Source organism: Agelaius phoeniceus, chromosome 3, assembly GCF_051311805.1.
Source record: "Agelaius phoeniceus isolate bAgePho1 chromosome 3, bAgePho1.hap1, whole genome shotgun sequence".
NCBI lineage: Eukaryota > Metazoa > Chordata > Aves > Passeriformes > Icteridae > Agelaius > Agelaius phoeniceus.
The window spans coordinates 54,653,119-54,675,229 of record NC_135267.1 but is presented as its reverse complement, the minus strand read 5'-3'; the positions used below and the strand labels follow the sequence as shown (position 1 = coordinate 54,675,229).

General features: G+C 36.6%; 1 protein-coding gene across 13 annotated transcripts in view; it reads left to right on the top strand.

Moving 5' to 3' along the window:
- PTPRK (protein tyrosine phosphatase receptor type K) overlaps positions 1–22,111 on the top strand; it is a 381,627-nt gene that overhangs the window by 332,228 nt on the left and 27,288 nt on the right. For 5 of the 13 annotated variants that reach the window (XM_077175278.1, XM_077175276.1, XM_077175277.1 and 2 more), the window contains exons 14-17: positions 13,116–13,254; positions 14,373–14,414; positions 16,562–16,591; positions 20,228–20,388. In XM_077175278.1, the coding sequence (XP_077031393.1) occupies positions 13,116–13,254; positions 14,373–14,414; positions 16,562–16,591; positions 20,228–20,388 (372 nt within the window). The remainder of the gene's footprint in view (positions 1–13,115; positions 13,255–14,372; positions 14,415–16,561; positions 16,592–20,227; positions 20,389–22,111) is intronic. The other 8 variants (XM_077175284.1, XM_077175282.1, XM_077175280.1 and 5 more) reach the window with 3 other exon arrangements.

The following is a 22,111-nucleotide window of genomic DNA, read 5'->3' as shown; positions in this document are numbered from 1 at the left end:
AGTCCAATTTAAACCAACATTTTTCAATCACAAATCACTGACTTAATTTAAATTTCTTACTTTTCTTTTCCAGCATTTTGTCCTGCTGAAGCGTTGTAGTGATAAAAAAGGCTTTTATAGTTTTCTTATGAAGTTTAATGTAGTCCCAAGTTGTTTAATATTTGCTTCAGAAATACATTATTGTTCTCTACTTTCTGTTTCTTAAGTGCTTGAAATATGCAAATGGTTTGTATTTAATTTTACTTTTTGAGTATTTGGTAGATAACAGGTGTGATCGTATCAGATTGCATTATGCTTTCATGTAGTACTTACTAGACTTATCATTACACTGGAATCAGGCAAGAAAAGGTCTTATCAGATATTGCCATTCCATTCATTGGCCAGTATATTTCCCAGGTGTACGTTTCTTTTCACATATTGGTTAAATTATGACAATTCATGTGATTTATGACAGCTGTTCAAGCAATCTGAAAGTCATCTCCTATGTTGGTGCTGTCTGAATATATGAGGGTGAATCCATCAACCCAAGTTTGACAATTTTGTCCATCTGTCTCTAAGAAAGCTGAATAGATAAGATTGCTTGCGTTTTAAGCAATAGGAAGTTGAAGGGAACCATTCATTAAAGTCATATCAAGTTAGTCAGTGAATAAAGCCATTTTTCCCTTTCTTGAAAAGAAGAAAGGCCATTTTTGCCCTGAATGGCCAGGAATACCTGGTTATAAATGGGAACTCACAGTATGGAGTGGCCTGTGTGGTTCAAAATGCTAGTCACATTTGCCAAAGGAACAATGTAAATGAGGTATACACAGGTGTGTCTTAGCTTGTGTGCTCAACACTAGAGTACATTGTTTTAATGTCAGTTGTTTAATACAATCTTTGGTCTCATTTTAAGATGCAAATTTGGTTTTGGTCATTATTAGACGTAGCTCAGGACCTCAGTAGAGATATTTCTGCCACCTCATCTGCAAGAGTTCTTGGCACTCCATCAGTTTAAGGTGATTTTCTCCTCCAAATCAGTCACATTTTAATCAGATCACAACTGACTGAAAACCCTAAAACCAGATTTAAAGCATAAATACCAGAACAGTAATCTTCTTTGCTGACAATCCATTACATAAATCATAATACAATATTTGCATGTTATAGTTGGCTTTGTTTATTTTGACTTGTATGCGAATTTGAAGCTTTTGTTAAATATATGGTTGGGTTTTTTTCCTTTGATACAATTGTATTTTCCTGTAGAAACTAGCTGAGAAAGCAGCAGCCCAAGGCATATCCAATACAGAGCAGAAAATTTCATCCTCTGGATAAAACAACCCAACACTTTATACCTGTGTAAAATATTAGCAGCTGAGGGGGCATCAAAGTCATTTTCAAACTGATACCTTTTAATTTTGCATACTGCACAGCCCATTACTACCTTTCCTACAGCCTCACTCTACTCTTCCATAGTCTGTGCTTTGTGAAGTTAAAAAATTGCTTTTCTTTTACTTTATATGAACCAGTATAACAACAGGTATAGAAAGTTCATCTATCTTTAGTCATGGAAGTTCTCTATTACACTTGATTCCCCATCACAGTCTTGTGTGAATATTTCCTCAAGTAATGGAAACAATAAAAAATCTCTCTATTTTTTTCAGATGAGGCAGATTAATTGGAGTTTAAGGTTTGAAGGCAACAAAACTTCAGTATTAAAAGGAAAAATGTGAAAAAGTAAACTCAAAGATTCAGAAAGTGGCAATACACTTTAAGTCTTTTTTCTTGAAGACATGTTTTGTCCTGTAGTCTGCAGGACTGCCATCTCTTCTTCATGCTTGAAAGTTTCTTTGACATATTAATAATGTAGGAATATATAGACACAGAGGCAATGGCACAGTATGAAAGGTTTTTAATATCGCTACAAGTCCTGATCTGAACTCAATAATCAATGGCAGTCAAGCCAGAGCTGTGATTATTGATGTGTTTTTCATACAGTTGTCATTGCATTAGCTGCATGTTGCTGCAGAGTCATTATGGCTGCATTTCTAGATGTCAGATGTGGTAAACAAGCCTGTGGAGAGGCTCTTGACTTACACAGGGTTTAAGGCTTAGGTAACATATTTGGGTTGGAAATGTTGGTGTAGCAGAAGATGACAAAGCTTTTAGCCAGCTAAAGGCTGCTGCCCTCACATCACAGCTGGTAGACAAGCACGGATAAGCACCACAGCTTTGGATGTTTCAGTCCAAAATCAGGTGGCTGAGCCTAAAGTGCTGACATAAGACCTTTCAGATGTATTTGGATAAGCAGATTTGGGAGCAACTGCATAATTAGGGTAATGGCTGAGACAGTACTTGCAGCCTGCTGTGATGTGCAGCTGCTTTGGAAGAGGATATTTGCCTTTCCCTCTTGCTCCCAGCCATCCAGCTGCTTAAGACACCTATTAGTGCTAAAAAATTCCAGAGAACCTCAAGAGTTTTGACCCATGTAACTTTCTGTGAGTGGATGCTCTTCAGATGGGAAGGTTTTAAAAGGGAAAAAAAGGGAAAAGGTTCTCTGCCATGACTGTTGCACTGCTGGTGCAGGTGCACTTCCCAGCCAGTCCAGTAGACTCCTACAAACACTGCACCATGTCATTAAGGTATTATAGAACTGAAAATGCTGTGAAAAATTTCTCTAAATGGAAAAATATAACTCTTGTGAAAGAAAACATATTTTCTTCTTTTGGAGTATATATATACACACATGCACACACACACATATATATATGTGTATATATATATATGTATATGTATATATATATTTGCTCTTTCACTCTATTTTTTCACTATTTGAAAAAGTACCAAATTTTACAGGAAAGGAACACTGAAGGCTGGCAGTCATGACAGTAATAATCTGGGATACTATGAACAGATGGGTGCTATTAAAGATTATATATAAACTATATATATATATAGTATGTATAAAATTTAATCTATGCATGTTTGGAAAAACTAGAACCTACCTCCAAAGGAAGAATTAACCACTTGTTTTCTTGAAGGGTTTCTGTTTATTTTCTCACCTTTCACCATTCTGAATGGCAAAGAAAAACTGATGGCTGCTACCAAAGGCTAGATTTAGTACTAGACAAGCTTTGATTTATATGGTTTTGGTTTTTTTGGGAAGAATAAAGGAAAGACTATTTCTGTTCTTCATTTCCTCCATCTTTTGATTCCATCTACAATGTTATTAGCACTGCATTTGATATAAGAAAATTTTCATCTCATTTTCTGTATTTTGAGGTATCGTTAGGGGTAAGAGTTTGCACTTTTCTGGTGGAGAAGATTTAAGCTGTCCTTACTTCCTTCAGTGTAATTACTCTGCAATTCCTACACTACCAGTAAATTCTCACTTGCAATTTTATAGTTGCTTAAATTAGCAGAAGTTATTCATAGAATGCTATTTCCAATAAATATAGCAAAATGTAACTTCAGGCATTTGAGAGTAATATTTTTCCACATAAACCATGTCATATAAGTAATAATGATCATGATAATGTACTTTCTCTGCTAAACTTCTTAAATGCTATCTGGTGGAAAGATGAGGCATTTTGTATATTTGCTACCAAACGTTGCTTTTTAAATAATTTTCTTTTAAGAATTAATTCTGAGCTAACAAGCCATCTAGGACTCATTGTCAACACCAGGTAACTTTTCAGTGCAGTGTCTTGCACAGTTGAAATTTTATAACATCAAGAGAGATTTTATCTTTAAAAACACATGTTTTTGAAGGCAGTTTGTTTAGAGTAAAGCTTGAAAGTTGATTGATTTGTAATGTAGCCAAACACTAACTTAACAAATGATCTCATTAGCAAGAGGCTAACTGCTTTTATATGTTCCCAGGAAAAAATGCTGTAACAGGTCTAACAACTGGTCCATTGTGCTTATAAGGTAAATAATCACAGTGACCTTAAGAAATGGTAGCAGTCCATCCAACAAGCAGGTTTTAAATGGCTTGTTGATGAGGTGGATCAGAGTATCATTCTTAGCCAATATCCCTTTCCAGAAAATGAGAGAGTAAAAGTTATTTATATTCCATTGTTTCAGTCCAATACTTTACAGTATGCGTGTTATGTATTTCTACATCTGTTTTTTTACATACCCTTTTCAAGGTCTATTAGTACACCTGCCATGAAAAAATTTTGTTTGAAGTTTTAGATCTCTTCTTCTATATTGGCTACTTAATGAAACACATCAAGCTGCTCAAGAAAGCCTTATTTTGAAATTTTTTGGCAAGACACAAACGATTAAACAGATTTCAAAAAAATAAAATACCATTAGGTATTTCTCTGAATTTATCCAATATTTCAAACGTGCAGCTGTTACACTATGAGATCTGATGTCTTATTACAAGCATTTAATATGTCAAATAGTTTATATTTTAGAAGATCTGTAGGATTCTAAAACCTTATTAGGGTTAACACATGGATTAAGATTTTTTCAGGTAAATCTCCAGCCTTTGCTGTTGTTGACAATCTTGTAACAATGACCTGAAAGAGGACTTCAAAGATTGAAAAAACACATTGCCAGATCCCTGAAATATGGTATCCTGATTCTTTTCAAATATTCTTTATTTGTTTTGAAGCTAAGGCAGTCCAGAATGGGAGGGGAGAAAAAAGGTTGTGTCATGGATTTTCTGGTGTCAAGTAGACTAATGAATAGACTCAAATTTATCCAAGGTACAACTCAGCAACATAAGTTGTTCTGAATGTTTTGGAGTTGAAAGTTCCAAAGACAACTCAGCCACCTGCACTTCATCACAGGCTGTGACCAGGAGGAGTCTCCACTCTCTTGGACAGGGATGTTGTGAGATGGGACTGGCCATGCTCCTCTGACCATGTTTGCCCTCTGCTTTGAAAGGTGCCATTTCAGAAGCCTTAGCCCACAAGTTTATCTTGTGTCCTGTCCCAACTGAACTAGAAGCTGACAGTGTAACTTCAGTTTACACCTCTGTGTAAAATGCCTTGTCAGTGTTGCCATCTGTATTGGCCCAGAGCTTTTTTATGTCCTGGGGGCAGAGTTGCATCACTGAGCCAGCTCCCTTAGAGCTAACTTGGTTTATCTCTGCACAGACAGCTGTTTTCTGGCAGAGGATAGCAGCCTGCAATTCAAAAGCTGTAAAACCTGTGGATTATGACATTTACTGAACATCCTAATTCCCCATAACCAAATCCTATCCTTGCCATAGTTTTAAAGATAGTAAAGTGCCTGCAAAGTACAGGCTCCAAAACTATGTCTTAGGGTCAAATGTAGTAGAAATGCACTGATGGCACTAATTTTCTCTTTCAATGTGACCCATGGACAGCAGGGCAGAGTGTTGCAGGAACATTGTCTCCTCAGCATTGTTCCTGCTCTGGCTCTCCTCATTTGCTCATGTCCAAGGTTTCTCAGCTACAGAGGCAAACAGATTCAGCACTTTTTTCACTTGATACTTCTGAATCTATTAAGGTAAACTCTTTGCTAATTGGTCATAAATTCATGGACATTACTGATTTCAGAACCCTCATTAATTTTCATTTCAGACCATTATAGCAGCAGAGGCATGGTTCACATGATTCCGATATCCACAGTTTCCTACCAAAGTAGTACCATCAATTAAGTGATCTGAAAGTCCTGGATATTGTAAAGATGTGTTTGGTTTTTTTTTTTTTTAATTGTATATGACTTATCAAAGCAACATTTATCAAAATTTGAGAAGGCTTATCAGCACTAGTCAGGAACTGGTCTTTTATACATAAATGTACATATTATACTGGAATTTCAGGTAGCATTATCATTATTGTAGGACAAGATATGCTGTGCTAGACTGTTTAATTAATTAAAATGTATGTAAATATTTATAAGCTACGTGTTCATAATTTTAAAAGTATCCAGTAGCATAAGCTCAGGCTATTTTTCTGCATTATCTGAAAGCAGGATGTGTAACCTGTTTACTTGATACCATATTAGTATGCACAGCCAACTGTGAGTCTCCCAGTGCCTAACTTCTACAGCTCCTTACACCATCCCAAATCTGACTAAAGAGAGGTTAGCCTGAAGCTGGTTTTTGGGGTGGTTTTTTTTTTGCACTTTAGCTGTCAGAAGGGCCCCATAAACAGTGTTTGTGTCAATTTCTGCAGCAATGAACTTTTATGTGGAGAGTCATATATAATTTTGTCCATTTGAAGGTTTAACTTATAATATCACGAAGCTTTGGAACCTTGAGGGTTCCTTCTGTTAGGTTCAGCTGGCAGCATCTGGAGGTGGTGACACCTCTCCCTTTCCCCCAGCAAGGGACACTCATGAGGATAAATTTGGCACAGTATGTTGCAACACAAATGTAAGACAGAAGATTTTACCTAAGCATCACCTCATTACTCTCTCCTTTCAGAACAAGCTCAGAGTAGAGGCTGGTGGTGCCTGGGATCCCCCTTTTCATTGGCAGAGCCTGTTAAAACTCTCTTCCTTGGGACAGTCATGAACCTGGTTTCTATGGTGACAGGGATGAACCTGACACTTTAGAGCACAGCTCAGGAAATCACAATTTCTGTTCACAGTCATGTACAATTTTTCTTTCTAATAATGCCACCCTAACAAAATATGTAATTTAGAATCCTGGAAGCAACAGCTTAGATGGATCCAAACCCCAGTAAATTTCTGGCATGCCTTTTGTCTCCCAGAAGCTGTAGTCCAAGAGAGAAAATCTTTAGGAGCTGTAGGGAAGGGAAAATTGTGGAGATTCCTTTCCCACTAAATGTATCTTCATCTTTCATCTTGAGAAAGAAAAATTAGTAGTGCTGACCAAAGTGACCCATGTGAGGATATCTGTAAGACCTCATGAATGATGTGCACAGTCTGCTAGAACAAGTTGCACATCCTGTCCCCCAATCCCTGCAAATATACACTAAAATGTTTTCAGCAAATAGAATCAGCTCAGGCATTTTTTAAAACTTGATAAAGCTAAAAGTGGTTATGGATCTTCTCTCACTGAACTTGAATCTATTAATCTATTAATTAAATTTCAGACTTATAACAATTTCTTTAATTGCATGATGATTATCACTGTAACAAAGTAGTAAAAAAAAAATGATGCAGGTGGAACAGTCTTTCTGGGCAGATGATTAAAACACAGGGCAATTTAAAAAAAAATATGTCAGAGAATCTCACCTGGTTTTTCAACAAGCCCTTTTCTCAGGTGGTAGACTGACATCTCCAGAGATACCTTCAGTTTCATTTGATGTTATCATGATGTTACCTTGTTGAACTCATTCAGATGTCATTCCTGGATTTAATTAAAAGTTTTTGAATGTCACATAACGAAAGTGCAGAACAGATTATCTTGAGCACAGCTATTTTGAATATCAAGCTATGCAGCAATAACACCAGTTTGTGAGAATTCAAAGATCTTCCATAAACAGAAATTAACATTCAAAGAAAATGCAGTGTAATAAAATAGCAGTTTTAATCATGCATAAAATTGAGTTTCTTCCCTCGCTAACACAAAGGAAACTCAGAATAAAATGCTGTGAATGTTGAGAGAGTCAAATTGTATGGTGAGAAGGTTAAGTATAAAAATGTTGTTCAAAATTTCTGATTTAAAAGCTGTCATTTGGAAGGCTGGCTGTTCTCTTAGTGGTAGCATGCAAACAGCCCTGAAAAATCCTACCAGAATTTTCTGCTTGAATAATTGTGTTTGGATGAGCAAGTAGAATATCATTATCTAGATTCCTACACCATCTTCTTGGGAAGGTATAGGTGAATAGATTTTGTGCTGAGTGTCATAAATTCCCTGACAATTTTGCAAGGCTCTGTGTAAATTTTGAGCCACAGAAGGAAGGAAAAGACAGGAAAGAAATGCGTGCCGTGACTGGATTCCTTATGCCATAGTATATTTCAAAAATTAAGTGTAAATAATGTGCATATGCTCAATTTTAGATGTAGATATTGGATTTTTTTTCTGTGTTTGATTAAAAACATGGTTAAAAAATTTATAGTAATTAAGTACATCAGGAAATTGTGGGAAGATGGACTCTACCTCACCTGTTAAGAATTTTACTGTCCCTGAGAGTTAGCTATACTAGTCTAATTTAGTGCTGTTCACAGTTGAACTTCGTGCTATTAATCATGGGAGTTGACTGATTGAATACTCTTCTCTAGTATCTATGAAAACAAGGAGAACAACTTCTTATACAGTGACTGTTACTGGCTATGTGCAGAGTCAGAATCACTGGGTCGAGTTATTTTATGAACTTCTCGAATGGGACTGTGGGATATGATTGTTGTTGCTGTTCATTAGTTCAGAAGAAAGGCAAGTAGATAAATTGCTAAAATCTACTGTTCGCCTCCCAATCTAGTTCATAAATCTTCAGTGTAGGCAGCTATTTTTGTACAGGCAGAAAATGTAGTTAACGCTCTGTTTCAGGTCAGAAATTGTTCTTGAAAATTTTATGGAAGATGAGTTTGCATGGATTGAAAACTGTTGGGTCATCTCTTCTCAGATTCACAGGATCAAAATGCAAAAATGCATATATTGATATGCAAGGCAAAGACAGAGTAAAAATTAATACTTAATTCATGATCTATTAGAGTAAGGCTGGCCAAAGGAATTAGTAGTCAATAGAGAGTCCATTTTTGTATGATCATGATTCTGTTACCATGCAAGGTTCTTTCTCAGATCAATAAATTACCTTTTTATAGAGCCTGATGTTCAAGATATAAGAGAGCAGGACTACATTACTAAAAATGAGCACTAAAAATTAGTAAAGCAGGTGGTTTTGTATCTTAAATAATTTTTGCCCTTTTTTAGAAATAGAATACAATAGTTAATTCCAGTCATCAAAATAATTGTATCTCTCCAATTTAGAGATTTTGTGTTAGGATGTTGTCATGGACCATGTCAAAGGCTTACAAAAGTCCAGATAGATGACATCTGTAACTCTTCCCTTGCCCACTGATGTAGTCACTCTATTATAGAAGGTCGCTCAATTGGTTAGGCAAGATTTGTTCCTTGTGAATCCTTGGTTACTTGAGTTGTTTTGTTTGGAAAAATCAGCAGCTCAGCCTGCAGAAGAGCCACTTCAGAGAACTAAAATCTGGTTGTCTTGTGGAGGGTAGAGAAAGCAAGTTCTCAGAGTAAGCAGAAGTTTACTTGCCTCTATATCCTTGTGCAATCAGTAGCCCGGAGATATTCACTTATGTGTGTAGGTTTAACATGTAGACACAAGGTTTCTCTATTTTTCTCTCTGGTTATATATGGGTAATATCACACATGGTTATTACAACACACTTTGAGCTATCAAAGTTAAAACACAAGTAAGAGGAAATGCTTTCAAATTCATAAGTTTCATTAAATTATTCTGTTCTACATTCAATGGCTTCCTCAAAATAATTATTGCATGCAATACATACAGATTACAGTGTGATTTATATCTATGATTACTTTCATATAGTCCCCAAATGTAGAATTTAGTCTAAAGAATGCATATATTATCTGTTGCTGGAAATATACACGTCAGAATCCTGGCTTCATCTAAGTTCAAAGCAATTTTTCTGTTGATATTGGCAAGACAGGTATCATTTTGCCAGTAGATTTTAGCATTTTGGGTATAGTAGGCTCATCCATTGATTATACTCTTAGTGTATGACTATTCAATGACATTTCCCTCAACTAATTTAGGACTCTGTGGTGCATTTCTAGTGGGCACCAGCTTCATCTCATAAGTAGCCTTAAAGTTCATGGAATGAGTTATTGTCCCTTGCTTCAAAATCCTTAATGTAAGGAAACAAGAACAAGCAGGCTTTCCACTGTTGCTCAAAAAACTTGACAGAGAGCTTCATTTTGAAGTTACTGATGATCCAAACCAACTATTTCCTAGAGTGTATATAGTAAAACACCTGTCCCTAAGTTAGCCAAATATGTAAACACCCTCAGTAACCTTCCCTTCAGATTTTCTGAGATGTAGATAGTTGTTTTCCTAAAGTAACTTTTCTGAATGAAACAGCTGTGTGTGTGGCCATGCAATAGTTTTAAACATGACTCTGAAAAGCACATATATTGCAACTTGCTCTATCAAGTTCTAAGGGTCCTGTCTTTCTCCAGGGAAGTGTGAAACAAGTCATTCTTTCCCCTTCACTCTCTCATCACTAATACTCCTTTGAAAATACCACTGTCCTGATCTAAGCTCAAAGCCTCTACTGTTGGATGTATTTTTGAGCCTTCAAGTTTTGAAGTACATCTTCAGGTCAATCCCTATCATTCATATTTTGAAATCTCTCAGAGACTTGGCCTTAAATATCCATCCACACAACTAAATCTCTTGCTCCAGCCTTAGTTATTTTGCAGATTGAGTAGTTCTTACCTTTGCTGGGTCAGAGCTGGCCAGCTGCACTCACATTGTACAATTCCAGACACAGCAAGTATCCCATTCCTGCACACTCCCTCTTTACCCTTCCCATGTCCTTGCTGTTTCTCAGTACTCCATATAGCAAACATGACTTTTTTTTTCCCCATTGGCATATAAAGCCGTTTATATTTATCTTAGATTTGTCCTTTGACTCTACTGATTGGCCTTTTGTCTCTACTGCTTATCAAATGTTCATTCATATTTGTCACATCCAGCCCAGCTAACACTGGACTGGGAGTTGATTCATTTTAAGCATTGAGAATGTTGAATACCTTAATCTCCCAGTTCTGCCTCTAAAGTCATGCCCCTCATTTCCTCTGTTAGACAACATCATATGTGCATCCAACATTAATTCTAGCTAGTGTGTGTTATACATGCACACATCTCCTGCCTGATCCCTACTTTTATCCCTTGACACCTCAACAACACATATAATACCAACAAAAAATATAGTATTCATTCCTCACAGGTTATGTATGCAAGTGTGCATGCAGGCATGTATTTACATACAGAAGGAAACATTTAGTATTTCTCAGCAGATAGAGTTCAACCTGTAGGTGAGAGAGATGATTATAATGATGAGATTCTTATGCTGATGATTAAGTTTTACGATTAAAGCACTGCCAGACCTCTCACTGTCTGTCTAGCTCTCGTGTGGTGTCTGGAAGAGAGCACGTTCCTAACTCAGAAGGTTTTTGTGTGGGTAAGTTGTTAGTACAGGTTCAGATACTGCAGAGATGAAGGTCACAGTAATAAGTAATAAAGAGTCATTTTAAATAAGAGCATTATCCTTCCCTCAAAAGGTACTTTGGGTTCCTACACATGGAATACAAATAGAAAGGATCTGTGTAACATGGTTAAACTCAGAAAGTATTAGTTACCAATTATCCCTGATAATGACTACACTGGCTTTCTGAATGGAGTCGATTTTCAGGAGAGCATTAGCCTTTCTCTCATATGACTTCACCTTGGTTTTTGTTCTGCTGCTTTTGGTGATCTGTTGAGAGGCATCCTTCTTTCAGACTAAGGGACACTTTCTGTGTAATGACATAAGTATGATGATACCAACAGCTTGTAACTTATTCCACATGAAGATGCTGTGAGGGGAGAGGTCAAGGGGCATCTGCTGCATGCTGGGTGGAGTGTGAGAGAAGAGGGGCCAGAGGGAGAGCAAGCACATGTACCCATTATTGCCAGTGAGTAGAGGAAAGGCCACAGCCTTAGAAAGCAGGAGCTAGAGAGCTGGAAAGCCTTTTCTATTCTACAAGTAAGCATCTCAAGTGATTTTACCCCTTGCTGAAACCTATTTATATTTTTTATGTTTTTCCCAGGCTGGAAAAGCTCCTGTTCCTGATCCTTTTTACAGCAGGCTGTTATGCAAAGAGGTGCAGACTGAATGGTTGTGCACTTACATGTATATTCTATTTTTCTCTCTGCTGTAACCTGTAGCCTCAGCCCACTCAGCTGTGTTATGGACTGGCTTCATCTCTCTGTAGAACAGTGGTTTGTGGGGTATCTTTCAGGGCCTATAAACAGAAATAAAACTACTGCTGACTTTTAAATTGGCTTTGTGGATGACCTTATTTAGAGAATCAAAATTCCCAGTAGAATGCAGATCTCAGACCAGATGCTGTAAGGTGAATTAACATACAAAGGTGGACTGAAACTGCATGGAGGACAGAAGTACTGCAGTTTAGGGTTCACATTGTGGCTTGGAAAGAAGTGTTTTATTATTTGTGTGTAAATGTTTTCTTACTATTCAGTGTTAAATACTCCACATTTAATATCTGAAAAAGATAACATTAAATGAAATAATGGTGGTAAGTTGATAGATAGTCTCTGCTTTGTCTTCTGCTTTTTAATACAGGAACTTATTTGGAAATCCAGGTGCATAAACACTTCTGCCTGTGCAGAGGGGTGGGTGTGTTTGTATGTATATATATACACACATACACACACACACATATATGTATACATACACACACACACACCCCTCTGCACAGGCAGAAGTGTTTATGTACCTGGATTTCCAAATAAGTTCCTGTATTTATTACACGTATTTATTCAGCTGTATACATACACATATACTTGCTGTTGCAAAGAAAGCAACAAAGACAGTGTGGCCTTGAGGGGAAGCTGCATGAGGAGCAGCTCAGGTCACTTGGTCTGTTCAGCCTGGCGAAGGGGATACTGAGGGGAGACCCCACTGCAGTTACAAGTTCCTTGTGAGGGGAAGCAGAGGGGCAGGCACTGATCTCTTCTGTCTGGTGTCCAGTGACAGAATGTGAGGGAATGGCCTGAAGCTGTGTCAGGGGAGAGTTAGGTTGGGTATTAGTAAGAGGTTCTTCTCCCAGAGGATGGTTTGGCACTGGAATGGGCTCCCCAGGAAAGAGGTCGCAGGACCAAGCCTGACAGAGCTCAAATGTTAGTACAAAACCCTCAGGCACATGGTGTGACTTTTGGGGATGGTTCTGTGCAGGGCCAAGAGTTGGACTTGATGGTCCTTGTGGGTCCTGTCTGACTATGCTTATTCTATTGTTCTGTTTAATTTATGGTCCGTCTACATATATATGTGTAGATGCTTAAACACATGATGCCTGTATCTATATTTTTACTACTTTATTAAGACACACACATATTTGAAAATTATTGCCAAAAATTATTTCCTTGTCTCTAGTGCCTACACATTTAAATAACTTATTTTTTTGATTAATTTAGCAGCAGCAACAGAAGAACCTGAGGTGATTCCAGATCCTGCTAAACAAACAGATCGAGTGGTGAAAATAGCAGGAATAAGTGCTGGAATTCTGGTATTCATCCTACTTCTCCTTGTTGTCATATTGATCGTGAAAAAAAGGTAAGAAAATTATCTGTGCTGATTGATCTTTCTTTTTCCCCTCCCTATCAAACAATTTAAAGAGGATGTTTTTTACAGGTCTTTAGGAAAAAAAAAAAATGGTACTGGTAGGTCCTTTTGGTCAATTTTTGAATTAGTTTCTTGTGTTTTCTTTTGGTTTTGCTGCGGATGTCTTTAAGGATATAATTTCTTTATATAATAAAGAACTATAACTCTGATATAACTATAACTATAACTCTGATAACTATACATTTTCTCATATTTATTTCCAAGGATTTTTGAGTTGGAGATAGAAGAATGTACAGATTGTTAAAGTGGGTGGAATTGAAATTCATGTTGTCTTTTTTATTTTTTAAAGGAAAGAAAAAATAATAACTTATTAAACTTTTCATGTTTTAACCACTTAATGAATATTATTTTCTCTATGTGGCTCTAATTAGTTATTTGTATGTTATTACCCAACTTGCAAAATAATGTAATTTTATACCTCTATTTATGCTCTTGTAAACCTCCAGTTTTTTCTTAAAAGTCATAGTGCATCACTGTAAAATTATCTAGTGAGTCCTTAGTGCATGAAATTGTTTAAAAGTGTATTAATTTGAGTGAATTTAAATTTTTTTCAGTGCTTTCTTAGACAGTAAGCAATATCGCCATCTTCTGGCACTGTTCAATGCTATCCCTGCATCCCAATCCTCCTACCTTAGCAACTTGCGCTATCGTACTGCTGGGTCAGTGTTTCAAAGCCTAGCCTTCCCAGTAGTTGCAACTCTTTTAACCTGGCATAGAAGTCCATACCATGTCCCTACAATTCTGTAGTTATAGTATAGAAACTAATTCCTCTCTCTCTGTGCACCCCCTCCCTGGTGGTTCCCCTTCACGTGGCACAAGCTGATTTCTCTTGGATAGAACGAGCCCTTTGCCTTCCCATGGTGTGTGCATTGCATTCCCTTGCCTTTTGCAGAAGTTATAATAAAAAGTATTTTTTGTGATTGTTGCGTATATTCCTCTGAAATGCAGCTTGCTATTATTTTTATCGATTAAGATCATTCTATATGTTATCATTGCTGGTTTGCATTAGATTTTTTTAATTTATTGCCTTTTTACAATTATTCCTGGAGATATATAACTTGGAGAAGAAACGTCTGCATTAGAAACATTAGGTATGCTTATAGTGTTCTGTGTTAGTTAGCTACATATGTGATTTTTCCCAAAAGTGCTTTTACTTTTCTCTGTTGTTTACCTCTGTGGCTGAGAATTTACACATATGCAAAAGGTCCAACTCATCATGTACAAAAAAGACATATAGTCAGCCAGTTGTCTTTATTACATGACTTTTGAAAAACAAAAGTGAAGTTGTTTTTCAGCTTTTAGGAGGAAATCTCTATATTGTAGCTTTGTAGCATGGTATGTGCTGGGAAACATCATCTTAGTGAGTGTTACAGTAGTCCCCTTACGTTTAATAGAAAATTCCCTGTGTGTTCACGTGTGTTTGTGTGTGAGAGACGGACTGTCTAACGCTACAGAGTGTCAGTCACTTCCAGATGTGATTGACTAGTTTTGCAAATAACAAACAAACAAATCCATGTGTACATTTTTCCTATCATTTTTGCCTCTTCCATTCTGAGTCCTATTAGGCTCCAGTTTTTGCTACTGAATTGTTTGACCAAAGTTGGTTAATTATATCTGTGAAGTGATATTTTTAAGTTTCCCTTTTCCCCCATTTCCCTCCTCAGAACCTGTGAAGGCAGTATCCTTTTAGAAATTATCATCATCTTATAGCACATAATATTTCTAAACTCCTGTACTATTTTGTATTCTAAATAGGTGAGAAATTAACTTGCTTAATGAATCTTTAACGTTTGGCAATTTTCCATCATGATAGTTTAATTGGTTGTCTGTTGCATATGTTGTAGGTTTGCCATTCTCCTCCACCTCTGCCTTTAGTGAAAATGGGCACTTTTTTTATACCAGCTTTAGTCAAGGTCTCTTAAAAAAACATAGAAAAACTGTGTTCCTGAGTTAAATCAGTCCATCTAGTGAATCAGGGCAATTCATACAATGAAGGCAGAAACAGCTGGAAAAACTCTGACACCTTCACACATACAAAAACACACTTCACTTAGTTGTGGTGGGACTAAAAACCGATCCGTCTGAATCATCCTCTGTAGTGTACCTATTCAGTGATCCATTATGTAGTATCCCTTTTGGTACCCGAATTGACCACAGCTTATTAGATGGAAAAGTCAATAAAACAATGGTTTCTGCATTTTTATTAGTTTATTAAGTCGTATCCACAGCCACTAGTACCTCAAATCACTGATTAAATGCAGCATTACATTTTATTGAAAAACAGAGTACTAAGCAGTTTTGTTTATTAGCTTGAGATATTTTAGGCTTCGCCTGATCATTTTGTACAAATTGGTTTGAAGTTTTCCTGAATGAAGCTCTTAACAGCTTTTAAAGACTTCTACTGGAGTAATCAAACCAGCTAAGAAAAGGGATACTGCATCTTTAACAAGCAATGCCATTTTTATTTTCGAAATCATTGTTGGACTATTTCCAAATGTCCTTCATTTCCTTCCATTTGTTTACCTTCCATGTTTTTAATGCTTAGCATGACTACATCAGCATTTCCAATTGTAAGATTTTCAAATAGAAAGCATATGTTTGCATTCAGGAAATGTGTGGTGGATATGCCAGTACACACATATCTGCTGGAAATGTGCAGGTTTCTTTAAAATGTGTGTACTCATATAGCTACGCATAGTACGCATACAAACATATACGTATACAACTGTGTACTGATAAATATGTTAAAGTGAATGACAAGAAATTGTTTTCTGATTAAATGTATTTATTAATGAAACCCTATTTTTTGTGACTGAAAAGTAAAAAGCATATCTGCTGCACAAGATTTGTACACAGCTGTTCATTTGTCATGACATCTAGGCGGTAATCATTATATTATGCTGAACTGCATGTTGAAATTACACAATCCATTTAATTTTCAAAATTTTTGGCAATAAGTGAAATCTCAGCATGTAATTTTCTCAAGTGATCTTTCTAAAAAACAAATCATTTTTATATGCTAGGGTTTTTTTTAATTTTGGTTTTGTTTTGTTTTTAATTGCATGGCAAAGCAAGGCTAGTTTGTGCATGAGCAAGTTGAAATGCTAACCAAAGAAACATGAATTTTTTCAACTTTTTTTTTTAAACGCACATTTCTCTGCTTTATTGGATGTGACAGAGTCACGCTTTTCATTCACCATTGCTTCTCTTTTTCCACTGTCTGTGATTTGCTTGCCAGGAGGAGCTACTATTCTTACTCCTACTATCTGTAAGTAGAATATGGGTGACTTACTATTTTATGTGTTTTAAAGATGCAGTATCCCTTTTTAAAAAAGAAAAACAGTCTCTATAATTTTTCCAAAGTTTCATTGATAGTTACCTTTCCTTGTTCTCAGGCTTGAAAAATTGTTTGTATCATTGTTCCTGTTATTCTTACCCTGTTGTTTCTTTTTTTTAAAGGGATATTGTATTTCTAACTGTATATTGAGACTTAGCTTTTTGCTACAGTTTTTTCCATAACTATCATTTTAATTTATTATAATTTAATTTGCATTATGATTCACAGCAACACATTACACTAAGGAAAAAAGATCTTTTCCCATTTCCTAGTTAGTGAATTGTGCCAGTAAATTACCACCTGTATGTTCTTAGAGTATCAGTTCAAGAGGGATCTTGTGTACCATTTTCCTATGCAAGTTGTAGGCAGATGCCAAATGTTTATAAATAGTTTATGGTCTGCCTCTCCTGAGTTTGAGGTACTTTGCATACACATTCTTAAGTTGGATCTTATTTTATGGCATTGGTTTGTATAGAAGTTCTGCTTCATTGAAGCAAAACTGGCTTTTTTGATACTTGCTGACCAAATGAATTTTTGTGAGGACTCTTGACAAATTTGTCTGTGATTGAGCAAGCAGTTACACACATCCTTCATTTTAAATAAATGCATAAAGTGCTTGACTTCAGAGGAGTTCTAAGGATGCACTCGATTGCTTTGATGAACTGGTGGTGTCTGATAATAATGCTCTTCCACATTTTTAAGCAGAATTAGTTTACTTCTTTAAACAAACTTAAAAATATATTTTTTTAAAAGGCTGGTTTAGCTAACTGCCATTCTCTGATTTATTATGACTAATTATAACTTCCTTGTTAAATAGCAATTGCTTCTACTCAAGATAATTAACCACACACTTTCATCCAATGATAGAGCACCTTTCCCCTCCAACCACTGTAACGCCCACCTGAGCAGATTCATCCAACTGAATTCTTTAGCAGATAATGAGAATTATTTACGCTTTCTGTCAGCCTCAAGTTCTTTAACCTAATGATTCGGTTAACTATCATGAAGCATAGATTGCATGTGCCTATAGCTGAGTGAGGGAAGGGAAAAAAAAAAAGGAAAGGAAAGGAAAAAGAAGTTGTCAAACCCCAAGGGAGCCCGGAGCTGTTGAACAATAAAGCTGTCCTCCCATTTCCCAGCAGCTTCGGGTTGCAGTGCTACAACACAATAGGCCTTTTTAGGCGTTGAAGCAGAGCATAAGAATTAGAAAGTAGCTACTGTAATAAAGTAATAACGTGAAAGCCTTAATTGCTGTTGACTTATTTAGCATGGCTAGCAGGTTTCGTTACAAAGTGATGCTTCAAAGAAAAGCTTAATATCATCGAGAGATGAGATGTAATAGTCTTTTTGTTCTGTTTCTGAGGTGACGTTACAAAAAGGTGATCTTCAGTGTATAGAGACTGTTTGAAAGGCTTTGAAACTTAAAAAACTACTTTGAACTAGAAATGCTAGTTTTGTGAAGCCTTTGATAGTATTGGGAACCAGTTAGAAAGCTCAAGCAGTTTCACTCTTGGAAGTTCTTATGGTCTTCATTTATTCAACCAAAGCATCACTTAAACTGGCTTCTCTTAAGTTGAAAGGAATGTGTGGAGTAAATGTATAAAATAAAGCATTGTAGGGGAGACATCCAACAGATTTTTTTTATTTTTCGTGTAACAACTGATACAGAACCCCATCAAACAATAGTTTGATTTAAAAAAAGATAAGTTTAGAGACCACCTTTGAGATTTTTTTGTAGTAAGAATGTTACTGAGTAGTAGTTTTCCAACTATTCCATCTGTAGATGGAGCAAAAGGGGGGGAATCTGACGAAACAAGGACATGAGTGTGATTGGTGGAAGAATCTACTATTCATAGGAGGGCTTTGTCCATCCATATTCTACACTGTGGTACCTCATCATGAACCAAGACTGTTAACTTAAGAAACAGCCCTGTAACATTTTCTTAATTATGCATTAAATACTTCTTGCCCTACAGAACAGTGTAGGTCCTTTCTGGTGAGCTCTCCCAGGATTCAACAAGTACATGGATGGATAATTTTCACAAAATCCAAGAGTAGTTTCTGTTGGAAGGAACCCTAAAGATCATGTAGTTCCAAACCCCCTGCTGTGGGCAGGGACACCTTCTATCAGATCAAATTTCTCAGAGCCCCATCCCACCTGGCCTTGATCACATCCAGAGAGGGGAGGTCCACAGCCTCTCTGGGCAACTGCTGTCAATGTCCCACCTCCTTGATAGTAAAGAATTTCTTCCTAACATCTAATATTATAATATGTAATAAGTATCTAATATTATCCTTGTCTGCTCTTAAAATATGCATGAAATATTTAGAGTTGGCCATCCTTTTAGTAAAGAGAAATGTAAGACAAATACTGTCTGAACAATTACCAGAGCATTTGATGGTATTCTATGCAGAAAAAGCTTATGAAGATAAGCTGTGTTTTAAACATACATTTTCAAGAACTCAGTATATACAGTGATGATTGTGTCTCTTCCATCTGGTGTCAGATTTATCCATCTAAGCAGGTTGGCTATATAATGTATTATAGTCATGGCTTCAGCTGAAACCAGGGAGATTTCAGAACACTTTGATGCCTGTTACAGGTTTCTGCAGAACCAAGGCCCACCTCTTGCTGCTCTGCATACTTCTTGCTACTTGAGATATATGTTTGAAGTTATAATTAAAATATATTATCTGCTTCCATCTGACTCCTGGAGACAATGAAAATCCCTTCCACTTCTTTCTCAAAAGGGAAGAATTGAGCGATATTTCTGAAGTGTGCACTTTAGGGGCATTGGCTGTTAATTTGAGGGGTTTAGTTGTACAGATTAGGTTGGTCTTTAACTGTGATGCAGTCAGAGTGTAAGACTGTTAATGCCAAATTGCAATGTTCCCAAACTGCATGAAAGGGTAGAATGATAAGGGTGGTTTTGTTTTTCAAAGAACCAAAGTTAAGTACCAGGACCATAGTGTGGTATCCTCTCGTATCTTGTATATATTGATATGTATATATTGAATGGGCAATACAACCTTTTACATAAAATGTAATATAAATATTTAATATAAATATATATTGAATGATTATGCTTCTTTTATTACTTCATAGGTTTCTTGACTAACAAAGTAATTTAGAAGGTTACATGACTCTTTTTCCCAACAACGCAAACAAGGGGAATGTATTATCCATTTACAGAATCAAAATAGATATTTAAATGGAGATGGTTGATAAAACTGCATGCACAGATGCTTCTTATTTGTCATTTCAGTTAAAATGTAATTATATTCTCTAATTTGTGTATATTAGTATAATTACTCCACAGGGAAAAAAAAATATTGCCAGAGTACAGAAGTAAGCACTTCCATTACAGCATTTGTGTGTGTACAGAAAACACAAGACCGTGACTGTTTCATAGCAGGGTGCACAGTTTTATCACACGCTGAAAAAATTGCACACAAGGAAATAAGTCAAACTTATCAGTCACTCAGGATTATGGAGAATGATTACTGTAGACACTAGCATTCATCAAATATTAAGGTGGTTTACTTTTTTTTTTTTTGGCTGGGCAGCAAACTTGCAAAGAAGCGCAAGGATGCCATGGGAACCACCCGTCAGGAGATGACCCACATGGTGAATGCCATGGACAGGAGTTACGCCGACCAGAGCACTCTGCATGCAGAGGATCCCCTGTCAATCACATTTATGGACTCACATAACTTCAGCCCCAGATGTAAGTAGACAGTTATAGATACTCCAGAGTGTAGGTGAATATAGAAACACAGAAAACAATTCTGCTTTTTAAGGAAAATTTTTTATGATCCAGGTTTTCCAGGAATGATGGTAAAGCCAAAGGTTGAGTAGGGATGTTTGTATGTTGTTCTTATTTGAATATGGCAAATTATTTTATTAAATATTTGCATATGCCTTCACTATGCAATGATATTTGTTTTAGGGAAAGTATCATACTTCCGGAATACCTCAGTTAAAACTGGAAATTGAGTTTTCCCTCATGAGACTATTTAATGCCAGCACGTTAAATATTACTGCACAGCACCATGTCTGTAATGAATAATAATATGAGATCCAAATTAATTTCTATCTTTTTGGCAGTAAGGACATTACAGCAGAAGGAAACGTTGACAATTTTCATTGCTGTTTGTGGAGTTTAGAAACAAGCTTATTAATATATCTGCAAATGTGTTCTATATTTGTATTCATTTTTTGTAGACATGCCAACTGTCTGGTTTGGAAAAAGTTTGGGTTTCTGACTGTTAAGGGTTATAGCTGCCAGTGTTTAGCACTCTTGCCTCCCAACATCTGCACTATACCTTGCCAAAAGCGAGGTACTCCACTTGCGGACCAAATATTTCAAGACTCGTGTATAAATTACAAAGGCATACAGTTTTGCCATGGAGCTGGTAGGAACCTGAGTTTCTCACAGCTCCATGGACTTGTGGCTTGGCTTTAAACAGATCTGAGCAGCCTGAGCTGCTTCTGAATTGCCACCTTTTGGGAAAGACACTCCATGTCTCTTCTCATCTCCCATACTGCTTACTGTGCTTGAGCAAAATGCATCCATGAAGGCTCTTAAGCTCTTTCCTGGTTGTTGTAAGGGAAATGCCTTTTGGAGGAGGGTTTATTGATTGGTTCGTTGAAGCTTACCAAACTGCCTAGTGCTAACATTTTGAGTGTCTCATAATCAATTATAAATGGGAGTATCAGCCTCATGGTTTTCCTACAGTGGAAAACACTGGTTTTGGCTGGAACAGTTTAAAAAGTCTACAAAGTTTGATGCCTTATTGGCATTGAAATTTGTGGAGGCAGGATTGCAGAGACAGTTAGATATGGACTGTGATGGTGGATCCCAGACTAAGAATTTATCAGAAATTTATATGGCTGTTAGTGAGCTTGGGCTGCCAGGCACTCAGGCAGCCTTTCAGATGAGTGATGTGATGCCAAGAGTCCATGAGCTCCTGTCATCACAGCTGTCCTGGTTGGTTGGCAAAGAAATTGGACATCACCAGTTTCTAGCATCCTAGGAATGTGATTTTTCATGTTTTGGAGGGTTGGTTTCTTCTGACCATGGTCTGTACTGGGACAAGTCTTCCAAGATTTCAGGTTTTCCTGCTATGTGACAAACTTTCAGGCAGATTGTTTGAGAAGTGGAGCTTAATTCCATTACAGACACTTTGACGTTATGGTTTTTTGTTCCAGACTGGAACAAAACAAATCCTGCATTCTGCCATTTCTGTCCAAAACAGTGCATTTATCTCTGCATGGTTCTAGTTGTGATAATAAAAGATAAAATTCTATGAATTTTATTCAGACATCTGCATCTGTGTATCCCGTGATTTTCTTATACTCATTATGAACAATCTCTTTGGTACTGAGCATTAAAAAAGCTATTAACAGTAAAAATGTATATAATTTTTTTAATTGCCTTGAAAACTTTA